This window comes from Lissotriton vulgaris, chromosome 4_1 (assembly GCF_964263255.1).
Source record: "Lissotriton vulgaris chromosome 4_1, aLisVul1.2, whole genome shotgun sequence".
NCBI classification, from domain to species: domain Eukaryota; kingdom Metazoa; phylum Chordata; class Amphibia; order Caudata; family Salamandridae; genus Lissotriton; species Lissotriton vulgaris.
Genome location: NC_141691.1, coordinates 1,118,326,832 through 1,118,351,584, shown reverse-complemented (window position 1 = coordinate 1,118,351,584; position 24,753 = coordinate 1,118,326,832). Strand labels below are relative to the sequence as shown.

The 24,753-nt window shown below is 45.5% G+C and overlaps 1 protein-coding gene across 1 annotated transcript in view; it reads left to right on the top strand.

Annotated features, from left to right (window-relative positions):
• Window positions 1–24,753, top strand: part of LOC147722959 (dynein axonemal heavy chain 5-like) — a 1,378,573-nt gene that overhangs the window by 301,811 nt on the left and 1,052,009 nt on the right. The window contains exons 24-26 of the mRNA XM_086965349.1: window positions 14,511–14,634; window positions 14,755–14,921; window positions 18,073–18,165. Of these exons, the coding sequence (XP_086821475.1) occupies window positions 14,511–14,634; window positions 14,755–14,921; window positions 18,073–18,165 (384 nt within the window). The remainder of the gene's footprint in view (window positions 1–14,510; window positions 14,635–14,754; window positions 14,922–18,072; window positions 18,166–24,753) is intronic.

Genomic DNA, 24,753 nt, shown 5'->3' with positions numbered 1-24,753 from the left:
CAGAGTTATTTTAAGTTTGCACAGCTGCATTTCATGTCCAGATGAATACTGAGAATGATAATTTTTCATCACTGAATAGAACTGATGTAGGTTATGAAAATAACACACAGTTTAAACAAACAGGAGATATACCAATAAAATACATCTATATTATTATAAATAACACCACTATTGTTTCATGGCGATCATGTCCGTAAAGGAAAGTAATTTGTGTTACAGCATAAGCGTTTAAAGAGTTTGCAATTGTTTCAAGACTATTTCTATACCATTACTGTGCAACGTTTCTCTACACGGACATAACCGCTTTACTCGCCATTAGAAAGTGACACAGACTATAAGGCAATGAAATATCACACAGGAGCACACTGAAAACGTGCAAATGTCACACTTAAGACTGAAAACTTGGCAACTTTGGACAATGCGGGGGTGGGGTGCCGTGCAGACTGAATACCTGTACAAAGTCAGATCCTTCAAGACTGACTCTTCGGCTGTTAGCATCAGTTTGCAAATCCCCGCCTCAATACCTCAAGTGATTGTAACATTGTTTGGACACGGGAAGTCTCATGTAAACAAAAGTCCAGAGCCGAATTACTTAAACCATAATCTGTTGTCATTTTGACATTTTCTCTCCGATTGTAGAATTTTTCATATCTATGACAAACATGCGCAACTGACAGAAGACATGAGTGACAGCACCTCTAGTGTTTTCAACTCTGAACTCATTAAGATATCCTAGTTCTTTACTAGACTGCGTTTACATGCAAACTACGATATGTTCATGGCACAATGAGCACCTCTCCGGTGCCTACCTTTAGTTACGGGCGCCATCCAGACTGCAAACTCAGCAGAAACCTCTTTGAAATATTCCTTTATACCAGAATAAATAAACAGAACGAAGATCCGGCAAGATGGCGATCTTTAAATTTGGCGCTAAAGCAGAGAAGCGACCTACAGATCAGACCGCCCCTTAAAGCAGGAAACTAGAACTCTTCCCGTCAAAGCCAGCTCCAGCGCTGCCATGTTCGGATAACTGTTTAACACTAGACATAAAAGAAAGACTACATCAACAAGGTTCACGGAAAGCTCTGGAGAGGGTGCATTTATCTGCATTCAGCAAGCAGGGGGATTATGGACTTGACTGCACTGTCCAGGGGCCTTTTATAGGCCTAATACGCAGGGCAAGGTAACGAGCCTGTCCCTAATGTGGTTGTCGCTCCCTGTTTGTCCCAGGGAACGGATAACTTTCCGTTATTAGAGAGAGTAACACAGAAAATAAAATGGTCAAGTCATTTAGATAGACAATTGTATACGCATCAAACTTGTTTTTTCAGTTTTAAAATCACGTGTTAAATATTATGCTGCCCCTTCATGCTCACTAATGGAAGCTAACACTAATGTAGAAATTTCGTTGCATTGAGAGGGTGGTGGATGTTACGGGAGTAAACTCTCTCAAAGATGGCCGCTCCGAACACTTTTTGCAATAAAGCTTATTTGATTCTACAGCCACGATTTCTACTGAAGTTCGACGGTCATGGCTTTCCATCCTCGTCACGTGACTCATTGTGGTTCGCTTGTTGCCCACTGAATTATTACCCAGGGCATTGCGTTCAATGGACCACGAGAGACTTTGTTTTGTCCCATCATGAGTAAAAAAATAAACAAACAAGACGGAGGGAAGAGAGGGGAGGGGGGAGGAGAAATGCGACACGGCGGGAAGGGGAGGGGGCGGAGCAGGTAAAATAAACAAAGAAGACGGAGGGAAGAGAGGGGAGGGGGGAGGAGAAATGCGACACGGCGGGAAGGGGAGGGGGCGGAGCGGGTAAAACAAGACGGACGTGCACGCGCTTTTAAGCTCAATGCGCATGCGCATTGAGCTTAAAAGTCACGGGCACTGCAAGGAATCGCCACGATTCCTTGCAGTGGTTAAAGAGTGGATAAGCCCCCATAGTCTCGCTTGCTCGATGCGCATGCGCATCGACAGGCGAGACCTAAAAAATCAGATCTCCCCATATACACTATCAATCTCTCTCAATCTCTCTCAGTACACACTCAAACCTCTCAATCACATTTTCTTTGGAAAACTCACACATTCAAACACTCCATTCACAATTGTCTTTTTTCTATTTACAATACAAATAGAGTTGAATCTTTTTTGAACAAAGCCATAGAAACAATGGTATCAAAATGTCATAATTTTATGCTTAATTCAAGCTTAGTTTAGACATTCTTATGAATACAAACGGTCTACGCTTTTCGAACTCTTGTTGGTGGTAGAGTTCTCTTCAGGACCAAAAAGCTGTAAAACAAAAACAAACAGAATTTGTTGTCTAACTCTTTGCTGTTTACTAATGGCTGCTTTCACTCCCTTTACCTCTTCATCTACTCTTACCTTCTCTTGATGTGAGCCTAATCACCCGACGTTTGACAATGTATCAAAAGACAACACCAAAATACAAACCTAAAGCCATAAGTTAAAAGGCACCATAAATAAATTACCCAATGTACTGTTTGCAGAAACAGCACTTACATCGGTCTTTTATATGTGTATTCATGTCATCCTCAGAATCGTCTTTATGCCTGCAATACCTGAAATAATGTGCAGACATTCATGAGTAGTGTCACTACTTTCATGATGCTTGGAAATTTACAGTGATACATTTCACATACTTTCTATTACTATATGCGTGCTCCGCAGGTCTTATCGTTTCTCAATGGGGCTCAGGGGAAAACCTGTTGGAGAGCGAATAACTTGGAATCAACTGCTATTATTTCACTAGAGCAGTGTGGCGGCAAACAACTGCGCGGTGCACTTGGGTTACCTGTCACAAAGTTGATAGCACGCCGGCAATCTGTTCGGCGGTCTCTTCTTGTTGCAACCTGTTTGCGTTGAAGGCCGCATGTGATACCTCAGTCAGCTTCCTATTGCCAAGAATTCTGGGGATTGTAGTTATACGCGCTAGCTCCTGTGCTGCGTGCAATCCCAACTTTATTAATCTGCCCAATGTTTGACACCCGGTACAATGGCGGTTGGGAGTAGTAGTGTCTTTAATAGTCACTCTGAAAAACAGACGGTTTTGTTTGATGGTTGCCATGGGCGTGTCTATAAGCCTCCTTTGATTGGTTAAACTGCTCATTCTCCATAGTTATTTAAGGCGATCGCTCTTGTACCTGTAATGGGCTTATGACCCATTGTTTTTCCGGTCGCTCTTGTAACTTAGTGGGGCTTCAGAAATAAAATGCACAAACGCTGGACATATGAAAAGATCTGTTTTTAGACCTGCTGGTCAAAGACATGAGTGCTCTCTCCTTCTTTGGATTTTGGCTGGTTGGCAGTCCCTGCTGGTATTCAGATTTGACTTGCTTGTATATGGCCTCTGTGCCACCGTTTAGCTCAGTCTATAGATCTCAGACAGTTCGTTTAGACCATCTACGGCAGTATTGAATTTGACAATGAGCATCGCTTCTCTTCTGGACAGTTTCACGTCTAAATCCCCACCTCTTATGTCTTTCTCCACTTTTGAGATGATTGTCCAGATCAGATCTTTATCTGTATGATTGTTTAATCGCCAGTGATTCACCAGAGGGGCTTTTTGAATGTTTTTATTGATTCTTGATTTATGTTGTGAAATTCGAGTTCTTATTTCATGACTGGTTTTCCCTATGTACAACATGTTGCAAGGGCATTTAATTCCATAGACGACGTACCGTGATTTACAATTTGTGAAAGTGTCATGTTTCCAGTAGATATTATTGTGTTCAAACAAGCTTCCTTCCTTCATTGAGGCACAACATATACAGGTACCACATTTGTGGTGCCCTCTGATGGGAGGTAATACCAAAAAAGATCGTACTGAGATGGGACTCTTTTGGGTAGTGCCGCACGTACTAATTTATTGGCAATACTGCTGTCTTTTTTTAACGCAAACAGCGGTACCTTGTTCAGAGTCACATTTAAGTTTTTCACCAGGTTTTGGATTATCACTTTTTTCAGCAAGTTAGAGTTTGGGCAGAAGGTAGAAACACAAACAATTCTGTCCATCTAATTTTTTGTTCTTTTTTCAAGAAGGCTTTCCCTTGGTGTCTACCGAGAGCGCTTCATGTCCCTTTTGAGTAATTTCCTTGGATAGCCCTGTTCTCGTAGGTTATCTGTCAGTTTTATGCAGTGCAGCTGGTATTCGTCCTTATAATGGCAATTTCGTCTAATTCGGAGGTATTGCCCATAAGGCAAATTCATTTTTAGATTCCGCGGCGGATTGCTCGAGAAATGGAGAGCCTTGTTCCTATTTGTTTGTTTTTTAAAAAGGGTTTTCACCAACCCTCCATCTGATGGATAAACCTTCACATCCAGAAACGCCATTTTGGTTTTTGAGTGGCTTATGCTGAACTTAATTTCGTCTGTATGGTTGTTAAGCCATTCGTGGAATTTAATCAGATTTTCTTCGTTGCCCGTCCACACCATAAAAATATTGTCGATGTATCGACTCCAATTTCCAATGAATTGTACAAATGGGTTGTTCCGATATATAAACATCTCTTCATATTTAGCCATAAACAATACGGCTAGTTTTGGGGCAAAAGGGCATCCCATGGCGACTCCACGTACTTGGTAATAGAAGTCATAGTTGAAATTGAAATAATTTTTTCTTAGCGCAAAACTTGCGAGTTTCATGATGAAATCTGTCGGCACCTTATGCGGTCTTTCACGGCTTTCCAGGAAAGACGCAATCACGTGTAACCCTTCATTCTCCAGTATTACATCTTTCATAGATTCACATGCTTGTATCTTCCCCGTCGTCATGGTGGGAGTCTCACGGTAACAGAATGACCAAGCAGTATCATAGAGAAGAAAAACTGCATAGAAAATCCCCATAGGGGCTGTATTATTTGGTAACCAGACCATTTCTTTGTTTTGGTCCAAAAGCTAGCCAATCAGAATTGCTGCCCTGCCCTCACACTCCCCAGCAGCAGCTTCCTGCCTCAGATTTCCAACCGCCTTCGTGTGAGAAAGGAGTCTCCCTGAGCTCTGCTCAGTTTTCTTCTGTTTCCTGTGTGAACTTTTGACCCTTTGGGAATCTGTTTACCGCCTTCTACCTTGAGGTATTGTGTGTATTCTTTTTGCTTAAGATGGCTGAAAGCTCTAAGAAGAGGCTGTTCAGGCCATGCAGATCCTGTGGGAAGGCCAGACTCTTCTCTGAGGACCCACATGAGGACTGCCTTTATTGCCTCTACCCTAAACACCTGGTGAAGTCCTGTAAGCTTTGTAGAAAATTTTCTGACAAAACTAAGCGTGACAGGGAGGCAAGATTACTGTTGTGGCTTCAGAAGAAGAAGGCCACTCCAGGCACAGATTCTGAGGAAGAATCTTCTCACCCCACTCCCAAGAAAAGGAAGGCCTCTGTTTCTGCGGAGAAAGTGGAGCCTAAAAGGGGTAAATCTGAAGAAAAATTGACATCATCTCTTCCTATTACTCCTCTGGGGAAGCAGTCTAGTCTTAAAGGTCCTGGATCTGCACCTTCTACCAGTTCGATGGTTTCTGCTCATAAGTCTGTGGTGAAACCTTCGATTCAGTCATCTTCAGCTTCATCTAAGGCTGCGTCGACGACCACGACGTCTACGGCAACGACATCGATGAGTAAGATGTCTCTGTCAGGCCCGTCGACGACGACGACGACGACGACGACGACTTCGTCGACGACAGGTTCGATGTCTCGAATGTCGACGGGGGTCCCGTCGACGAAGGTTCCGTCGACGAAGGTTCCGTCGACGAAGGTCCCGTCGACGAAGGTTCCGTCGACGAAGGTTCCGTCGACGAAGGTTCCGTCGACGAAGGTTCCGTCGACGACAGTCCCGTCGACGAAGGTCTCGTCGACGAAGGTCCCGTCGACGATGGTCCCGTCGACGGAGGTTCCGTCGACGATGGTCCCGTCGACGATGATCCCGTCGACGGTGGTTCCGGCGACGAAAATCTTACTTTCAACGGCTAAAGCTTACAGTTCTCCTCAATCAAAGACCATGATCTCCATACGCTCTTTTCAGTCGACAAGAGGTTCGGCTACCATCAGTAAGTCCGCGGAATTCACCTCTTGGACAAAGATTTCTCCATTGCCGCCAACATCGCTGTTGGAGCAGGATTCGGAGGGAGAGGAGTCCTCAGGTGCTGCCTACAGCCCCTCTCAGCTTCAAATAAAAAGCCAGGATACGGATGAGGAGGAAACCTTTTCCTTCAAGGACAGGCCACAATCTGCCAGATATGAATCATTCCAGGAATCTGGTGCCTATGAAGATGAAGAAGAGCAGCACGAGGACTCACGGGAGGAAGAACGTCAGGAGACAGTTTCCATACCCCTCACCCTTGTGTCTGACCTTAGACTGATGCTGAACGACTACTATCGTCGCTTCCCGGAGGCGAACTCATCGCAGCCAGTTACGCTCACGCCTCCCACGCAGACACCCAAACAGGCACCTGCCCCTCAAGATCAGGGAGTTCAATCTCCGCAGGTGGTTACTATTAGGGATGACCTAACGGACTCTGATGACGATGAAGAGCCCGAAGATGGAGAGCTAGTCCATGATGCCTCGGGCAAGGAATGGGACGAGTACGTTTTGCCTTCAGCTGCATCGCCTGAACCACTCAAATCTACCTCCCCTCCTCAGGACATCGGAGGCTTCCATGATATCATGGAAAGGGCGGCCAAGAGATTCAGTCTGGATGTGGACGTACAGGAAACGGATTGTTTCTTGTACGATTTCAAGGATGATAACAAGAAGTCACTCCGCTCAATACCTATTATCCCGCATTTATGGGAGGAGGGCCTCAAGATTCTAAAAACACCAGCCTCCATAGCGGTTTCAGTTCCGCGAATCGAAAAAAAATACAGAGCTCCAGAATCTACGGCAGCCTGCCTCATTGGTCATCCCAGGCCGGAATCGGTGGTGACACAGGCGGCGCAAAGAAACTCAAAAAACCCGGTGGCTACGTCACTAGTGCCACCAGACAAAGAAGGGAGGAGAATGGATGGAGCGGGTAAGAGGTTTGCGGTCATGGCAGCCTCTACCATTAAAGCGGCAAATGCGATGGCTCTGCTCGGCCGCTACAACAGGCAAATATGGTCAGATCTGGCCCCCATCTTGTCGGCGCTTCCAGAGGATCGAAAGGAAGAAGCGGCAGCCCTTCTCAAGGAAGGAGCAAAATCAGCAGCTGAGTCTATCGACATCGCCATGGATGTTTCGTCCCTAGGCTTCAGGCAAATGGCAGGGGCGGTCTCGCTTCGCAGACAGGGCTGGCTAAAGGCGACTTCTTTTCGACCAGAAGTGCAGGCGAAGATTGTCGATATGCCCTTCGACGGTGAGAACCTGTTTGGGAAGCATATCGATGAGGCATTGCAAGGCATAAAGTCAGACACTGATACGGCTAGAGCGCTGGGATCTCTCCAGCAGGGAAGGTTTCAGTCCTTTCGGAAGAGGGGTGCAAGAGGACAATTTAACCAACGATCCTCTTTTCAATCTAACCGATATCAGCCGTACAGTCAGCAGGGATATCGTCAGTTTAACTCCAACAACCAGTACAGATCCTCCAACTCCTCTTACCAACAACAGTCCAGAGGTAAATCCAACGCCAGGGGGAAAAATCAGCAGTCTAATAGACGTCAATGATTTCAGGCAGGCGCTCCCCACACTACAGATCCCGGACGACGACCACTATCTGTCTCAATACTACGCCAACTGGATGTCCATAACATCGGACAAATGGGTCCTGGACGTCATCAGCAGGGGCCACACACTGGAATTTGTGGAAATACCACCGGACCACCCTCCAGTGCTCAGGCCCAACCATCATCGCAAAGAAATGCAGATGGAAGTTCTCTCGCTCCTACAAAAGGGAGCCATAGAGGAAGTACCACAGCATCTCAGAGGGAGAGGCTTCTATTCACATTTCTTCCTCATCAAAAAGAAACAGGCCCAGAAATGGAGACAGGTATTGGACCTGAGGGATCTCAATCATTACATAAAAAAGATACCCTTCAGAATGTTGTCGTTGCAGGAGATCTTACTCATGTTAAAGGGCAAGGACTACTTAGCGTCCTTGGATCTCATGGATGCGTACTTCCATATTCCCATCCATCGGAAGCACAGGAAGTATTTGAGGTTTGCTGTGGAGAGTCGCCACTTCCAGTTCAAAGTCCTGCCGTTCGGACTCAAATCGGCCCCGAGGGTATTCACCAAATGCATGGCCCCGGTGGCGGCCCACTTAAGGCTACAAGGCCATTACATTTACCCATACCTGGACGACTGGCTGGTGACAGGTCCATCTTTCAGGGACGCAGCGGAAGCTCTACAGAACTGCGTCCGGTTGTTTCAGCGATTAGGCCTGAGAACAAACTTGGAGAAGTCCTCGCTGACTCCGGCCCAGGGCATACAATTCTTAGGGGCATGGATATGCACCAAAGAGGGAAAAGCCTACCCTTCCAAAGATCGGATCAGAAAGATCAGAGGACTGACGACTTCTCTACAAGCAAAAAAGTCCACTTCCGTGAGGATTTACAAGTCCATGTTGGGGATGATGTCATCCTGCATCCCGTTGGTACCAAACTGTCGTCTAAGGATGAGACCTTTGCAGGAACAACTCGACGAGCAGTGGGTACAGGCCAGCGGAACCTTCGAGGATCGCATTACCATCACGACCAGTATGAAGGTGGCCATGTCATGGTGGAAGATCCTAAAAAACCTAAACCAGGGACTGAGCTTCATTCCTCGAGATCACGACTTCGTGATGACGACGGACGCTTCACTGAAAGGATGGGGCGCGCATCTTCAAGAACTGGAGATTCAGGGCCTTTGGTCAGATTGGGAAGCTCAGCTTCACATAAACGTGTTGGAGCTCAAGGCAGTATTCCTAGGGCTTCAAGCTTTCCTTCCCAGAATACGTCAGTCGTCAGTACTTATTCAAACAGACAGCACCACGTCCATGTTTTACCTGCTGAAACAGGGCGGGACGAGATCCAAACAGCTGTCAGCACTGGCGCAAAGGATCTGGAAGTGGCTCATATCCAACGAAATCTCGATCCAAGTCCAGCATATACAGGGAGTCCTCAACACTCGGGCGGACGCCCTGAGCCGCACTCCCAATGCGACACACGAGTGGGAACTTCACGACACTCAGATTTGCATTCTGTTCCAAAGGTGGGGCACTCCCACATTAGATTTGTTCGCGACTCAAACCAATTCAAAGTGCACTCACTTTGCGTCAAGGTACCGTCAACAGGGATCCATGGGAGATGCATTCCTCATGGACTGGACAGGAAGGTTTGCATACGCGTTCCCTCCGTTCCCGTTGATTCCGCGCATACTGCGCAAGATGAGACTGGAACCGTGCCGGATCATAATGATTGCTCCAGCCTGGCCAAGACAGGCGTGGTTTTCAGACCTCCTTCAATTGTCGAGGGGCGACAAGATCCAGCTCCCGACATTTCAAGACCTCATCTCCATGGAGAAAGGCCAGATTCTGCATCCGGATCTACGCTCTCTGAAGTTGTCCGCATGGAACCTCACGAGCGTGAATTTCAGGATCTAAATATTTCGCAAGAGTGCAGGCATATCCTCTCACAAGCGAGAGCTGTATCCACGAACAAAACATATACAGCAAAATGGACCCGGTTCTGCCACTGGTGCAACAGACAAAGCTTGCATCCCTTTGAGGTTCAGCCTGAAGGTATCCTGCCTTACCTGCTCTTACTATCAAACTCAGGCCTTTCGCATGCTTCAGTCAAGGTGCACTTAGCAGCAATATCACGATTCAGGCGAAAGCCAAACGAACCATCTCTCTGGTCGTCCAGAGTAATAAAGGAATTTATCAAGGGACTCTTTAGAGTCTTTCCACCCATCCAACGACCACCTGTTCCGTGGCATCTGAATACAGTGCTATCGCAGCTTATGAGGCCACCCTTTGAGCCCATACATAAGACAGACTTGCAGTTCCTGTCCTGGAAAACAGCCCTCCTTCTCGCCTTAACATCTGCAAGGAGGGTTAGCGAAATCCAGGCCTTTTCGGTGGAGGAACCCTTCTTACAATTCCGTCAGGGCAGGGTTATATTGAGAACTAATCCTACCTTTATTCCCAAGGTGGCGACGTCTTTTCACCTGAAAGAACCCATTATTCTACCTACTTTCTTCAGCAAGCCCTCATCAGATGCAGAAAGAGCCTTACACTCTCTAGACATTTCAAGATGCCTAAAGTTCTACATTGAGAGGACAAAGCCGTTCCGTAAGTCCAAGCAATTGTTCATCGCATTTGAAGGGCAGAGAAAAGGTCTCCCATTGTCGAGACTGAGTATTGCTAGATGGATATCCTCAGCTATCCTGAAATGTCATGACAAAGCGGGGAAGCCGCTACATTCTAAAGTGCAGGCGCATTCAACGAGGAAGATGGCAACCTCGATGGCCTTGTTCGCAGGAGTGGCACTGCCAGATATCTGCAGGGCAGCAACGTGGAAGAGTGTCCACTCATTTACAAAGCACTACTGTCTGGACACTGCGTGGAAGGAGGACACGGCAGTGGGTCAGGCTGTTCTGAAGCGTCTATTCCAGTAAGGTATGGCCTAATGGCATATTGTTTTTTGCTATACAGTACTTTGATGTGTAATTACATGCATTTATCGTATTGCTGATGTTTTTCATAGCTATTATTATGTCATTGCTGTGCGGCAGAGCTTCCTTCTAGGTTCTGTCCTGGAAACGCTACGGATATGGTGAGCACTGCTTACTACTCTGATACAAGCATGTGAATCTATGAAAGATGTAATACTGGAGAAGGAATTAGTTACTTACCTGTACACTATAGTTCTCCAGTATTATCTTTCATAGATTCACATGCGCCCGCCCGCCTCCCCGTTTCTCAGGCAGATCTTGTTCTCGGAATTTATCCTTGTCTCTCACTCGGGGACGGAAATCTGAGGCAGGAAGCTGCTGCTGGGGAGTGTGAGGGCAGGGCAGCAATTCTGATTGGCTAGCTTTTGGATCAAAACAAAGAAATGGTCTGGTTACCAAATAATACAGCCCCTATGGGGATTTTCTATGCAGTTTTTCTTCTCTATGATACTGCTTGGTCATTCTGTTACCGTGAGACTCCCACCATGACGACGGGGAAGATACAAGCATGTGAATCTATGAAAGATAATACTGGAGAACTATAGTGTACAGGTAAGTAACTAATTCCTTTTGTGAAATCTGGGTGTACAGTGACAACACATCGAGTGTCACAAGGTGATGGATATTCTTCTCAAAACCTATGGTGGCTAGTCTATTGTTAAAATCAGTTGTATCCCTCAGGAAAGATTTCACTTTGGGTAGAAAGGGTTTTAGAAGAAAATCCACAAACTTGGAAATTGGCTCCATCAGTGACTCAAATCCCGAGACTATAGGCCTTCCGGGTGGTAGTCTCATTTTTGTGCACTTTTGAGATATTCAAATTCCTTTTTCCCAATGAATCCTTCGGTATGGCCTTCTTCCAGAATGGAATATAATTGATTTTTTAGCTCAAGTGTTGGATCTTTGCTAATCCTTTTGTAGCATTCCTTATCATTAAGTTGTCACATGACTTCAGATGTAGATTTTGCTGTGTCCCAGACTACAATTGAACCACCTTTATCGGCCTGTTTAATTATAACCGATGTATCTTTTTTCAGGTTATTCAGGGCTTCAATTTCCAATTTGGTCGTGTTGTGCGCTTGGCCCATCTTTTTTTCTTTTCCTTTTCTGTTACCGCTGATAAAATGGTTCTATCAAAAGTTAGAACTTCTTTTGGGACTTTGTTCATTGGTGGACAGAAAGCAGATTTATTTTTCAAGTCCGTTGTCTCAGCTAATATTTCAAAGAGATTATCTGCAAAAAAAGGTTGTAAGCCTTATCTTGGGGCAAAATTCAATTGCCTCAGTTTTTAATATGACAAAGTCAGTATTTTTTGATGGTACAAATGACAGCCCTTTTTGTAATATACTTTCCTCTTCTTTTGTTAAGATCTTATTTGAGAGGTTGTATATTGGAGACAGTGTTAGTTTTTGTAATTGTGTCAGTGGGTGGACATCTCCCATGGTTGTTGATTGAACCTCATCCGTCCCTGGGCTCTTTGCTGCCCTCTTCCAAAAAAAGGACCCTGCTGTTGATGATAGGATCCTCTTCTGCTTATATTTCTCTGTCTCTCAGGATTTTCCCCCTCACTACTACATGCAGATGAGGAAGTGTCCGAAAATGTTTTAAAGTTATTAGAAGATCTACCTTGAAACTCTTGAAGATGTTTGTGCTGTTGTGATGTGTTGAACTGACTGCAATAAAAAGAAGGAAATCAAAAGCTCAATGAAGGAGCAAGTGAGGAAATGGAGAGAAAATGGTGGAATTCATAGCATCGCGAGACTGCTTTTACAAACGTCTGCCATCTCTGATTACACTGGATAAACATATGTACAATAATATTGCATTAAGTTTGTTGTGATGTGAGCAGATGCAACAATATAATATTCAGCCAAATTTCAAGCAGCTGGCACTGGCCCAGACGTCTTGTCCTTCCAGCAGCAGAGCGATGCATAAAGAAATGCAGCTCCACGCCCCATGAAGGGCAAAAAATAGGCCATTTAGCCAGAATTGACTGCCAATAAAGTATTCAGTGGCGCTCATAATTATTATAACAGTTTTACCTGATACTCAGCCCTGTGCTCATGTGCAAAGACAAACCTTCAGTGACTACCCTAGGATTTGTACTCCAGGTACACTCTTCAGTATAAGTTCCTACATGGAGTCAAGAGTATGGGGGTCAGACATCAATCAATCAACTAATCAATCAATCAATCACAACATTTATAAAGCGCACTACTCACCCGGGAGGGTCTCAAGGCGCTGGGGGAGGGGGTATGTTACTGCTCGAACAGCCAGGTCTTGAGCTGCTTTCTGAAGGAGAGATGGTCCTGGGTTCGCCGAAGGTGGGTGGGGAGGGAGTTCCAGGTCTTGGCTGCCAGGTAGGAGAAGGATCTTCCTCGGGCGGTGGCTCTGCGGATGTGTGGTACGGTGGCGAGGGCGTCGCTGGTCAATCGTAGCTGGCGGGTTGGCGTGTAGAAGGTCATGCGGTCGTTGAGGTGCTTGGGGCCCAGGTCGTGGAGAGCCTTGTGTGCGTGGGTGAGGAGTCTGAACGTGATTCTCTTGTTGACGGGGAGCCAGTGCAGGTCTCTCAGGTGTCAAAAGACATGTAACATGTGCCCTATTGCGTAAAGCAGATGTTAGGTGTAGGTACTTCAGGTGGCATGCGCTTGACCGCTAGTCTGCTCCTGCTTTTATGTGGTGTTAAGATTTAGGCCAAGGCCAGCAAATGCTACTTTATTTGATCTGACTTTGCACCACAACCTATGGTCTTTTGCACCAGTTCACCCTAGGTAGGCCACCCTTGCATAGATTACCAGGGAAATGGCACGAAGAGGTTTGATTGTTTAATGACTGTCAACTTCCGGTGCAAAATAGCCTTTCCTCATGAAAGTCCTGCTATTGCTACTCATTGCATCACTTTGAAATGCTTTACATAATTTTGATTTGAGCGAGCGCGAGCATAAACGATTAATAATTCTGTCCCTCGGAGTCCAGTATCTGGTCAGGCTGGGTCACATGCCCAACCAGCCCCCAGTAACAAAAGCGGGCTCCACGGGCACAAAGACGGCCCCCACCCCTCTGGCCTACCGGGTAAATGCCCCAGTGCCCGCTATGGCCAGTCCAGCCCTGACCAAGGCTTCCAGCTGCATTATATGGTTAAAGTAAAAGGGAGGTGTTCAATCACAGTTGCGGTTCTTTAGTTACAGAGCAATATCTTTAAAATAATATCTTGAAGAAAAACACAGTTCTTTCTTGGTCTATGCCCTATAAAATAGGAAACAGATTTACCAACATTTTGTGTCACGGTTGCACCACTTTTGTGGCGCATTTATGATGCAAAATGCTAGTACAAAGTTCAAAGCCACGCTAGGGGCAATTTGTGCCACCTTGCATGGCTTTGTAAAAAGATTATCACAGTGCAGCGGCCTATGCTTGTGCTGCATTGTGTTACATTTCATTTCGGAGGCGTTCCATGGGTAGAACATGGGCGTTTCCAGGCATCCACCCATGGATTTAATGCAATCCCAGATTTTCAAAGGTTTGTAATCTGCAGCACACGTAGAAAGAGGATAATGCCTCGAGAGACTCTTTGTTGTACAGGAAGGTATCCCTTTCTGCATAAAAACAATTCTCCTTGTAATTGAGGCACTGTTGCACTATAATGCAAGGGTGCCTGTGTTGGCACTAGGCTGCCGGAAGTGCTTCAGCGCAAGAAAAGGACAGAAATGCGCCCTATGATGTTAAATATGGCGCATTCCTGCCCTTTCACGCTGTGCCCCAATGTGGCTTGCTGCGTTGCGCTGTGTGAAACTATGTTAAGTCTTCCCTTACGTCCTTTGTCGATTTCTTTTCAACTTGTGCCCATTTCTTTTTCCCCATTTTAGGATTCATTTCCTTGCGCTCATTTGGACTCAAAGCAGAAAACGCGCTGTCAAGAATGTCTTTCCTGCAGCTACTATAACATGATGGGACTACTGTGCCAGAAACACACAGACTGTTTAATTAAGTGTAGGTTTCCTTTGGTATAGAGGCGGGTCTTGATATCTCACTTTTGGCTGACAAGAAGTATGTTTCAAACATTGTGTTGTTTCAAAGCATATATAATACATTGCCATGTATCTCACACAGGCACCAAAAGTTCCTTGGATGCATTAAAGCGTCGTATGCACACTGGAAGCTCCATATATAGGACTGCTAAACTGACCAAGGATCAAGCTTCCATTCCAATGTTTAAAGCTGAAATTCACTTGGCAATTCCAAATGTTGTTATGCGGCCAAGTCTTGAAGACATCCAGGTAGGTGCTAAAGATATGCGTTCAAGGTGGAATCATAGTTAAGAGTTAAGACTAAAGTCTGGTCAGCAACCTCATGCTCACTTCCTGATGTCCGCCAATATAAACATGCATGTTAACACCTCTCTTGATCACGCATGATGCACAATTGTAAGGTTCCATAGCATTGTGGTAGATGTAGTTAATTTTCTCAGAGGTAATCTCCATTCATTTATACAGATAGTACAGCAAATTATTTTCCCCACTAAGTTACTCTCATGTCTTGACGTTTTGCTCTACTGCTGCTACTCAGCAGAGGCAGCAGTGAAAAAGAAAATGATAATAAAATAAGTGTAATATTATTTTCTTTTTCACCGATGCCTCTGCTGGACAGCCGAGTCACAGGAAGGGGCGGGGCCATCCTCGAGGAGGAGTTGTGGGCACTACTAGGTGCGCATGACTGTTTGGCTGGCCATCATAGGCTGGCCAAACCGTCCTACGCACTTAGTATTTCTCCACCCTGCTCTGTTGCACAGCCGGGTGGCAAAAAGCCACAGAGTACCAGGTACTGTCTGAGCGGCAAACTAGACCACTCAGACCAATCCCAGTGCTTTTTTCATGCTGGGAATAACATTCCCCACATGAGAGAAATGTGGGGATTGGTGTCTGGGATCCTGCGCAGTGTGTGCAAGTCGAGAATCGGGAGAGGAGCAAGACGGAGCGGATGCAGTGTCAGGTAAGTCGTTTTTTATTTATTTTTTAATGTTATTCTCTGTTTTTGTATAAATGTATTTATTTCCTCCCCCCCCCCACTGCCCTACCATGTCACATCTGGAGCAGCTGCCTCCGCGTTTAGCTTCCATCTTCATTAGGTAGGTCTGACTTTGAATGCTGCAGAACAATTCAAATTGTAAATTTCCTAGGTACCTGTCACTGAAGGCAAACTCAATGAAAGCATTCATTTTGAAATGTTCAGGGCTTTGAGTGCTGTAGAAAACGGTGCTTGTGTTTTTGGAGCTTACTAACTCACTTAACCCTTTCCCAGCTGCCGTCGGCCATTGGCCGTCGCGAGCACTCCCTCCCCGGTGCTGTGCATGACCAACGGCAGACGCAGCCCCGCCCACCCTTTAGAACGCCCGCACCGCCGCGGAAAAACAGCCGCGGTTAAGGCGTTAAAGCATGGAAGCAAGTATAGGCCCTGGTATTTCAACTCTGTTAGCAAAGTGCCCTTTAATTACCTCTCCAAAAACAATGACTCATCACAGTGCTTCCTATCAACCAATCTCCAGAATAAAGGTGACTCAAAAATATCTGCAAAGATATTTCACATTTTATCAACATTGATGATGCAGAACAACTTCAGTTTCAAGATAGACCGTTTATAAAAACATCCAAGATGAAATTACCTTAAAATACGTGGGATTCTGTGATCCCTGTATAAACCAATTTCATTGTAATTGGTGACTAGTGATGAACTCGACTATTATAAGGGTTTTACAGCTGAGCTCTGACATCATCACTCCTGCTGCCAGAGCCAGCAGCCAAGGTGAAAGGCAGGTCAGGTTACAGAGCATAATTAAAGCAACTGTTTCATGCAACAAATGGAACTTGCTTAACTTTCTTCTGCTCTATTTTAATAGCTTGCAGTGACTAGCAGAGAGAATATGTTTAATTTTTGCACTCCTTAGACAGAAATATTTATCAGGGATGTATGTATTTAATTTTGCACTAGAGGTTTTATTCTTACTATGCATGTTTGCAAGCATGTTCGCTCTTTCATATGAAAGAGCTATGCAACAAGGTTTTAAGTGGCTTATGGGAAGGGTGATGGTGTGACCATGTATTAAGGGATAAAATACCCTCTGGTAAATATGATCAGGATATTGCAACTCACCTTGGAGTTCCATAACCTTATTAAGGAACTCCGCTTTCGGCTTCGTTCCTCTATATGGTCATGGAACTCCTTCGCAACTTGCAATATCTTTATAATTTACTGCAGGGGGGGTCTTCATCCCCTATAAGTTGACCCAGAGTATGAGGATGCAGAAACAACGTTTGATTTAGTGGAATGGGACTTCTGTTTGAAGGATGGTGCTCAGTACATGAGGTCAATGATGGCTGTTGTGGAATCTAAATCAACGTTTTGCCTTCCAATAATTTTCCATTTTTGATAGGGATGAAGTTGAGACATCCTTTGTCCCCCTTACTAGACAAGTGTCAGTGACTGGCTAAGAAGTGGTGCAAAGTTGACAAAATTCACAACTTCACAAGGTTGCTGGAAGACGTTTAATTTTCCATAACCTCAAAGATCATATCAGCCCTTACTTTGCATATTTGTTAATGTTCAGTGTTGCCCTGCACTACGTTTTTGCAGACTGCTTTGAAATCTGAAACCCATTTGAATTTAATTTAATTCAGGCCCTCATAGTTTCGCGTTTCGACTATGACAACTCTCTGTATGTGGGCTCACCTAAGAATGTATCAAAGAGACTTCAGGTGGTGCAAAATGCGGCAGCAAGGCTTTTGTTAAAGGTTCCAAGCTATGTTCTAGTAAGAGAATCTTTTAAGCAGCTCCACTGGTTGACGACCGAGGCAAGAGTTAAGTTCAAATCCCTTTGCATTGCACACAGGGCCGTGGAGAACAAAGGCCCAGTGAAGCTCAGAAATCTGATACCTGCTCATGTTCCAGCTAGACTCTTAAGAACTTCTCAGCATTTCCTCAGCACGACCAGAGTCAAAAGGACAAGATGGGGAAGAAGATCAGCCACACACTAATTACCTAAGATGTGGAATGATCTCCCACTTGGCCTCAGATCACTGCAAGATGAACTCACCTTTAGAAAAAACGTAAGACCTGGTTGTTCCCTCATTAATTAATTAATGTATTTAGTAAAAGGCACGGGTACCCAGTTCAGCACTCACCAGCACGGGAAAGCCCCCGACAGCCATGCGACTTGTTAAAACCCAAACCAAACATACATACATAAACGTACATTTGAATTTAGGATTTGTTACACAATTGAAAAGACACATGCCTATGCCACTAAACATGGGTGTAGTTGTGAAGAATAGATCGCTGAAAGAGTGCTGCACGTTTTATCTTTTATTAAGCTGAAATTGAAAAGCTTTAAAGGAGATGACATAATAATTTCTTTTAAAATATTTGCTTTTCTAGAGTGCTGTGAATAAGGTGACCAACACTATTTTATTGATGACCAGAGACATTCCTTTGTGGAAATTTACTTATTTACATCACAAACAGCAGCAGGTAAGAGATATGGTTATTTAACCTGCAAGAAAAAACAGCATTGATGTGTTCTGAAAAATAAATTGTAGAAATACATTGTATCATTTGGCGACAAATATGTTGCCAAACGATCTTCGCATTTAAAAAAATAAAATGCATTCTTTATAGTTGGAAACATGATGACACAATACTCTGTGTGAAAGGCCATTACTGCTTACATTCCAAAATAATCATCACATTGAATGCTTTAGCATACTTCCCCCCCAAAATAGCATTTGACCTTGCCTTGCAGAGTTTTTAATCTAGGTCAGATCAGTCATGAAAGTATGGTGATGTTTATCCAAATTAAAGCTATAAACTTTTGAATCTAATTTAATGAGCCTTGTTAGAAATGGGAGTCTCTAGTTGGCAGAGGTAGGTACCTTTATTCAAATAGGTATCCCTTGCTTCTAGTCAGGGTAAGGGGGATACACTCCTAAAATAACCCCTGCTGACCCCTTGGTAGCCTGGCACAAGTAGTCAAGCTTATCTCAAAGGCAGTGTGTAAAGCATTTGTGAACACATACAGTGATACAGTGAAAAGACTACAAATGGACACCACACCAGTTTAGAAAAATAAGTATTCTTTATATAAACCAAAACAAGACCTAATGACAAAATTCCACAATACAGTAATAAAAATATGACTTTCAGATGGTAGAAAATAGTTCAGTTCAAGCAAATTGCAGATGCAACACAAAGTACCTGGGATGCGGCACACCAACATACAAAACAGGCCGCAGGGAAGGTGATTTGTCGGTTTCTTACACTCAGGGAAGGGGAGTTGATGCATCGGTTCCCTACCAAAAGAGGAGGTGATGCGTCTGTTTTTTCCTGCGTGGGGAGGTGATGCCCCGGTTTCTTACTGCGTCCCCCAATGATGCAACAGACTTGGAGCCTCGATGCAATGTGACGATGCATGAACTCGTGCAGCCACACAGCAGGCTTTGCGTTGAACTCGGTGCGATGATCTTGGACTTCGGAGATCGGTGCACTCGATGCGGCGTGTGGCGATTTATCAAGCCGCGGCAGGCGATGTGATGGTTTCTTCGGTGATGCATCGGAAACAGGTGCGGATGCGTTGGAAACAGATGCGGATGCGCCTCACTTCGACAATGTTGCACAGTTTTTCCAGCTCCCAGCGGAAAAAAGTCTCTAGAGGTCCATAACAGAAGCAGGCTCCTCTTTTCAAGTTACAATTCCCAGCAAGGAAATTCAGGTGAGATTGTGGTGAAGTCTTTGTGTCCCTGAGACTTCAGAAGAGTAGGCAAGCTCAGTTTCAAGCCCTTGGAGATCTTCTTTCAATAAGGGGACAAAGCAAACCGCAAAGTCCTTTCCTCCTTCCTTTCCTTGGCAGCAAGTAGCCACTGCAGGCCAACCCCAGAAAGCAAACAGCAAAGGGGGAAGTATTCCGCCTCAGCTTCTCCGGCTCTTCTCCTTGGCAAAGGTTTCTCTTAATTTCCCAGAAGTGATCTAAAAGTCTGGGGTCTGGGCCCCTCTATTTATACACCAAAATCCTTTGTTGTCTGAAGGCAGAGAGTGTCTGTACTGTGCCAAAACCAGTTCTATCCTCACTGGTGCTGCTTCCTGGCAGGAGGTGATGACAGCCTTGTTGAAGGCAGACCAGGCCCATTAGGTGAAAGGAAATCTCTTCCTCCTACTCTAAATGTAGCCCAGGCCTATTCAGCCCAGCCCTGGCTTATCAGTCTTCTGGAGCCACTGCCCCTCTCCAGCCCCTGTCCTCCAAAAGCCAGAAATGCATTACATAAACCTAGCAGAAGCACACTGGATGGTTAGGCAAGAAAATACCTCTTTTCTAAAAGTGGTATTTTCAAACACAGAATGTAAAACTCACTCTCACTAAAAGATGCATTTTAACATTCTGAGTTGAGGTATACTAAACTTTATATCTCTACCTTATTCCCAGGGCCAGTTATGTATATAAGATGTTATAAAAAAAAAAGCTCCCTATTCTGTTCTATGGGAACAGGTAGCTTTGCAATAGTGGAAACACGAAATTGACAGTACTTCACTATCAGGAAATGCCACACACATCAGGGCATGTCCTACCTTTCACATAGAATGCACCCTGCCCACAGGAGTACATTGGGCCTACCTTAGGGGTGACTAATTTGTAGAAAAGGGAAGGTTTAGGGACTGGCAAGTGTGTGCACTTGCCAAGTCAACATGGCAGTCTAGACTGCACAATGGCTCTGCAATGGCAGGCCAGAGTTACATTTTACAGGCTGCTTCTGTGGGTGGCGTAATCAGTGTTGCAGCCCACTAGCAGCATTAGATTTCAGGTCCTTGGCACACACAGTGCACTATACTAGGGTCTGACAAGTAAATCGATTGTGCCAATCATGGAATCACTAATCCATAACAATTTACAAAGAGAGCACTTGTAATTTGGCAATGAACAGCAGTGGCAAAGTGCCCAAAGCATCTAGACCAGCAAAACGGAGACCAAAACACACAGCAAAAACACAGGAGGCAAAGGCAAAAATGCAGGTGAGGCCCACGCCAAGGGTGCAGGTCTAGCAAGCCTTTCAACTATCACTCAGTATGACCAGGTTTTGAAAACCCCAGGATCTCTTCTAGGATTCTTCTGAAAGTAAAATTAATTCACTGTGCGTTCTGGAACTGTAGCTTAAATCACTCTTTCAGGTATTGTGTGCAGCACACCTTACATTGACCACCCTGTGCTCCATAACACTCATCCCACACACTAAAACACTTATCAATCCAAGCTCTAGTCATAGTGACTGGACTGCTAGACTTGACCTAACACGCAATACGCTTCTCAAGAGCTTACCCTTAGTGTTATTCAATAAGGAGAATTTCTCCCCTTGAAACTTCTCGTACTTGTATTGTAAAGTTTGAGGGATCTTGGTGCTGTATACTTTGATTACTGAGGCAAAGGTGTTGCCTTCCACCGGCACTGAAAAGAGTCCTTAGGCCAGCAGCACGGACAATAGCTTTCCCTGCCATGGTGTATATGCGTATTATATGTCAACATCACACCTGGGCAGGTGAAACTTGGCACCTTTTCTTGGGATGACTTTCCAATTTTCGATCTAAAACACACTCATTTGTATGTTTTGGAAATAACCCAAGATTTTAATTTTATGCATTGATTTTAAAAAATCTAGCACTATGAATAATGACAGAGTGCCTGAACACTTTGCTAGCGGTTATAGTTTGATCTACAATAATAAAGATATCAACATAAAGTAAAGTATATAGTGGTTGTACCTCGATGATAGGTGCAAAGTTTCAAACTTTGGTAAAGATAAAGGATAAATTGAGAATGTATATGAAAAAGAGTAGGGGAGCTACAATGCACCCCTCTATCAGCCTGTTGGGCGTGGCAATTTTCTAAGTGAGGCTACTGCAGAGCGGAGTAAAACTTTGTGTCATGTATCAGTGTTTAACGAAATTAGAGTTTTCAATAAATCGTGTGGAACATTCAGGGAAGCAAATTTGCATTGTAAGACACATAGCATATAATTAAAAAATAGACATTTGCTTATCTGTTATGAACGGTAGAGGCTGGAGTCTTGAAAAGAAGGAAAATACTATTAGTAATATTGGGAAGGACAATTCATCATGCATTAAGAGTTATCTACATTCAGAGTGGATATATTACCACAAACTGTATGTGAGAACAGGCAGAACAAAATACTTCTGAAGCATGCTACTTCGTACAAAATGCTTCCTGAAAGCTAGACTGTCTGACAACCAAGATTGAGGCCTTTATTTAGACCAGTGGTTCTTAATTTATGGTCCGAGAACCTGGGGGCTCCAACAAAGCCTACTCAGGGTGGTCAGGGACTGTTTTATAAAATGAAATAATATTAAAATTAACAAACGGACATCACTACAATATACACTACAATATGTACAAATAAAGAAGCAAAATTAAAAATGTAAAAACTTTGTCTAATTTTGATTGTGACTTAAACAAAACATTTCAATATTTGAGCATTTGTTAGTTGTATACTTGTTTTGTATTTTTGTGTATTGTTTTGTGGTTCAAATCAAAGAAATTGCTTAGGCTGGGGGTCCCCAAATTCCAATAATGGCTCAGTGGAGTACCCCAGATTCCAGCAATGATTCAGTGGGGGTCCACTCAATCAATCAATCAGTTAATTTGTGGAACGCACTACTTACCGGTGAGGGTTTCAAGGCGCTAAGGGGGCGGGTGTGCTGCTACTGCTCAAACAGCCAGGTCTTGAGGAGTCTCCTGAAGGCCAGCAGGTCCTGGGTCTGTCGTAGGTGGATGGGGAGGGTTTTCCAGGTTTTTGCAGCGAGGGGGGAGAACGATCTGCCGCCGGCAGTTGTTTAACGGATGTGGGGGATGGTGGCGAGGTCAGCGGAGCGAAGCTGGCGGTTTGGGGTGTACAAGGTGAGTCGTTTGTTGAGGCACGCTGGTCCAGTGTTGTCCAGTACTTTGTGAGCGTGGGTGAGTAGCTTAAAGGTGATCCTCTTGTTGACGGAAAGCCAGTGCAGGTCTTTCAGTGGGCTGTGATGTGGCTGTGGTAGGGGATGTTGAAGATGAGGCATGCAGAGGCGTTCTCTATGCGTTGTTGTAGTTTCTGGAGTTTGTCTGAGGTTCCTGCATAGAGAGTGTTGCTGTAGTCCAGTCTGCTGCTGACGAGGGCCTGGGTGACTGTCTTTCTGGTTCCGGTGGGGATCCATCTGTAGATTTTGCAGAGCATGCGGAGGATGTTGAAGCAGGAAGAGGAGACAGCGTTTACTTGCAGGGTCATTGACAACACGGAGTCCAGGATGACTCCCAGGTTAGGTGCATGGTCAGTGGGTGGCCAGTGACTATGAGTCATCCCAGGCGGACGGGGTGGATGCGATGATGAGGACCTCCGTCTTGTCTGAGTTCAGTTTCAGGCAGCTGTTTATCATCCATTCGGCGATGGCCTTCATTCCTTTGTGGAGGTTAGATATGGTGGTGAAGGGGACCTTGGTGAGGGAGAGGATCAACTGGGTGTCGTCGGCGTATGAGATGATGTTGAGGTCGTGCGATTGAACGATGTTGGCGAGCCTTGCCATGTAGACATAAAAGAGTGTCAGCTGAGGCACGATCCTTGGGGTATGCTGCAGATGATCTTGGTGTCTTTAGAGTGTAATGGGGGGAGCCGAACACTTTGGGTTCTGCCGGTGAGAAAGGAGGTGGTCCAGTCCAGTGCTTCGTCATGGATCCCTGTGTTGTGGAGGCATGTGCGGAGGGTGTGGTGACAGATGGTGTTGGAGGGGGCCCAGAGGTCCAGAAGATGAGGGCCGCGCTTTCTCCGTTGTCCAGTCTGGCCCTGATGTCGTCGGTGGCGGCGCTGAGGGCTATTTTGGTGCTGTGGTTGCTGCGGGATCCAGATTGGGACAGGTCCAGGATGTTGTTCTTTTTGAGGAAGGAGTTCAGTTGCCTGTTGACAATCTTCTTAATGACTTTCGCCGGGTACAGGAGGAGGTAGATGGGCCGGAAGTTCTTGAGGTCCTTGGGGTCTGCCTTGGGTTTCTTGAGTAGGGCGTTGATCTCGGCGTGCTTCCACCTCTCTGGGAAGGTGGCGGCCTCGAAGGAGCTGTTGATGATCTTGCGGAGATGGGGTGCGATTGTGGCGCTTGCTTTGTTGAAGATGTGGTGCGGGCAGGGGTCAGATGGTGAGCCAGAGTGGATGGTGTTCATGACTTAGATGGTGTCTTCGTGGTTGATGTGGTTCCAGGAGAGCAGGGGGTCGATGTGTCTGAAGTGTCTGTGTCTGTCGGGGGGGATGAGGGGGGGGCTGGTTGCTGAAGCTGTTGTGGAGGTCTGTGATCTTGCGGTAGAAGAAGGTGGCTAGGGAGTCGCAGAGGTCTTGTGATTGCTGGATATCATTGGAGTTGGAGCTGGGGTTGGAGAGTTCCTTCACAATGTTGAAGAGCTCTTTGCTGTTGTGTGAGTTGTTGTCAATGCGCTCTTTGAAGAAGATCCTTTTGGCTGTTCGGATGAGTTGGTGGTGTCTTCGGATGGCGCTCTTGTAAGCTGTGTTGCTTTCTGGTGTCTGTTCATGGAGCCACTTCATCTCGAGCCTACGGCAGGCCAGCTTGGATGCCTGGAGGTCGATGGTGAACCAGATGACTTTTCTGTCGGTGTATTTGTTCAAGGGTTTCTTGATCGGGCGAGAGCGTTGGCCCATTCGTCGATCCATTGCCTGAGGTTCAGGGCGGTGGAGTTGGTGTCGGTAGTGTCCGTTGGTGGGTTTCGGGCAAGGGTGGTGGCTAGCTAGTCTTCGGTGATTTTTCTTCAGCTGCGGTGGGGTGCCCATTGTGTGCGGTGGTGCGTAGTAGGCTTCTCGAAGGTGAAGTGGATGCAGCGGTGGTTAGTCCAGTCGAGTTCGGTGGTGTGGCTGAAGGTGACGCGTTGCTGGCAGAGAAGATGGGGTCAAGTGTGTGTCGGCAGAGTGGGTGGGAGTCATGACGAGTTGTTTGAGTCCGAGGTTGGCAAGGTTGTCAAGCAGGGTGGTGGAGTTGCTGTCGTTGGTGTTCTCGAGGTGGAAGTTCAGGTCTCCGAGGAGGATGTAG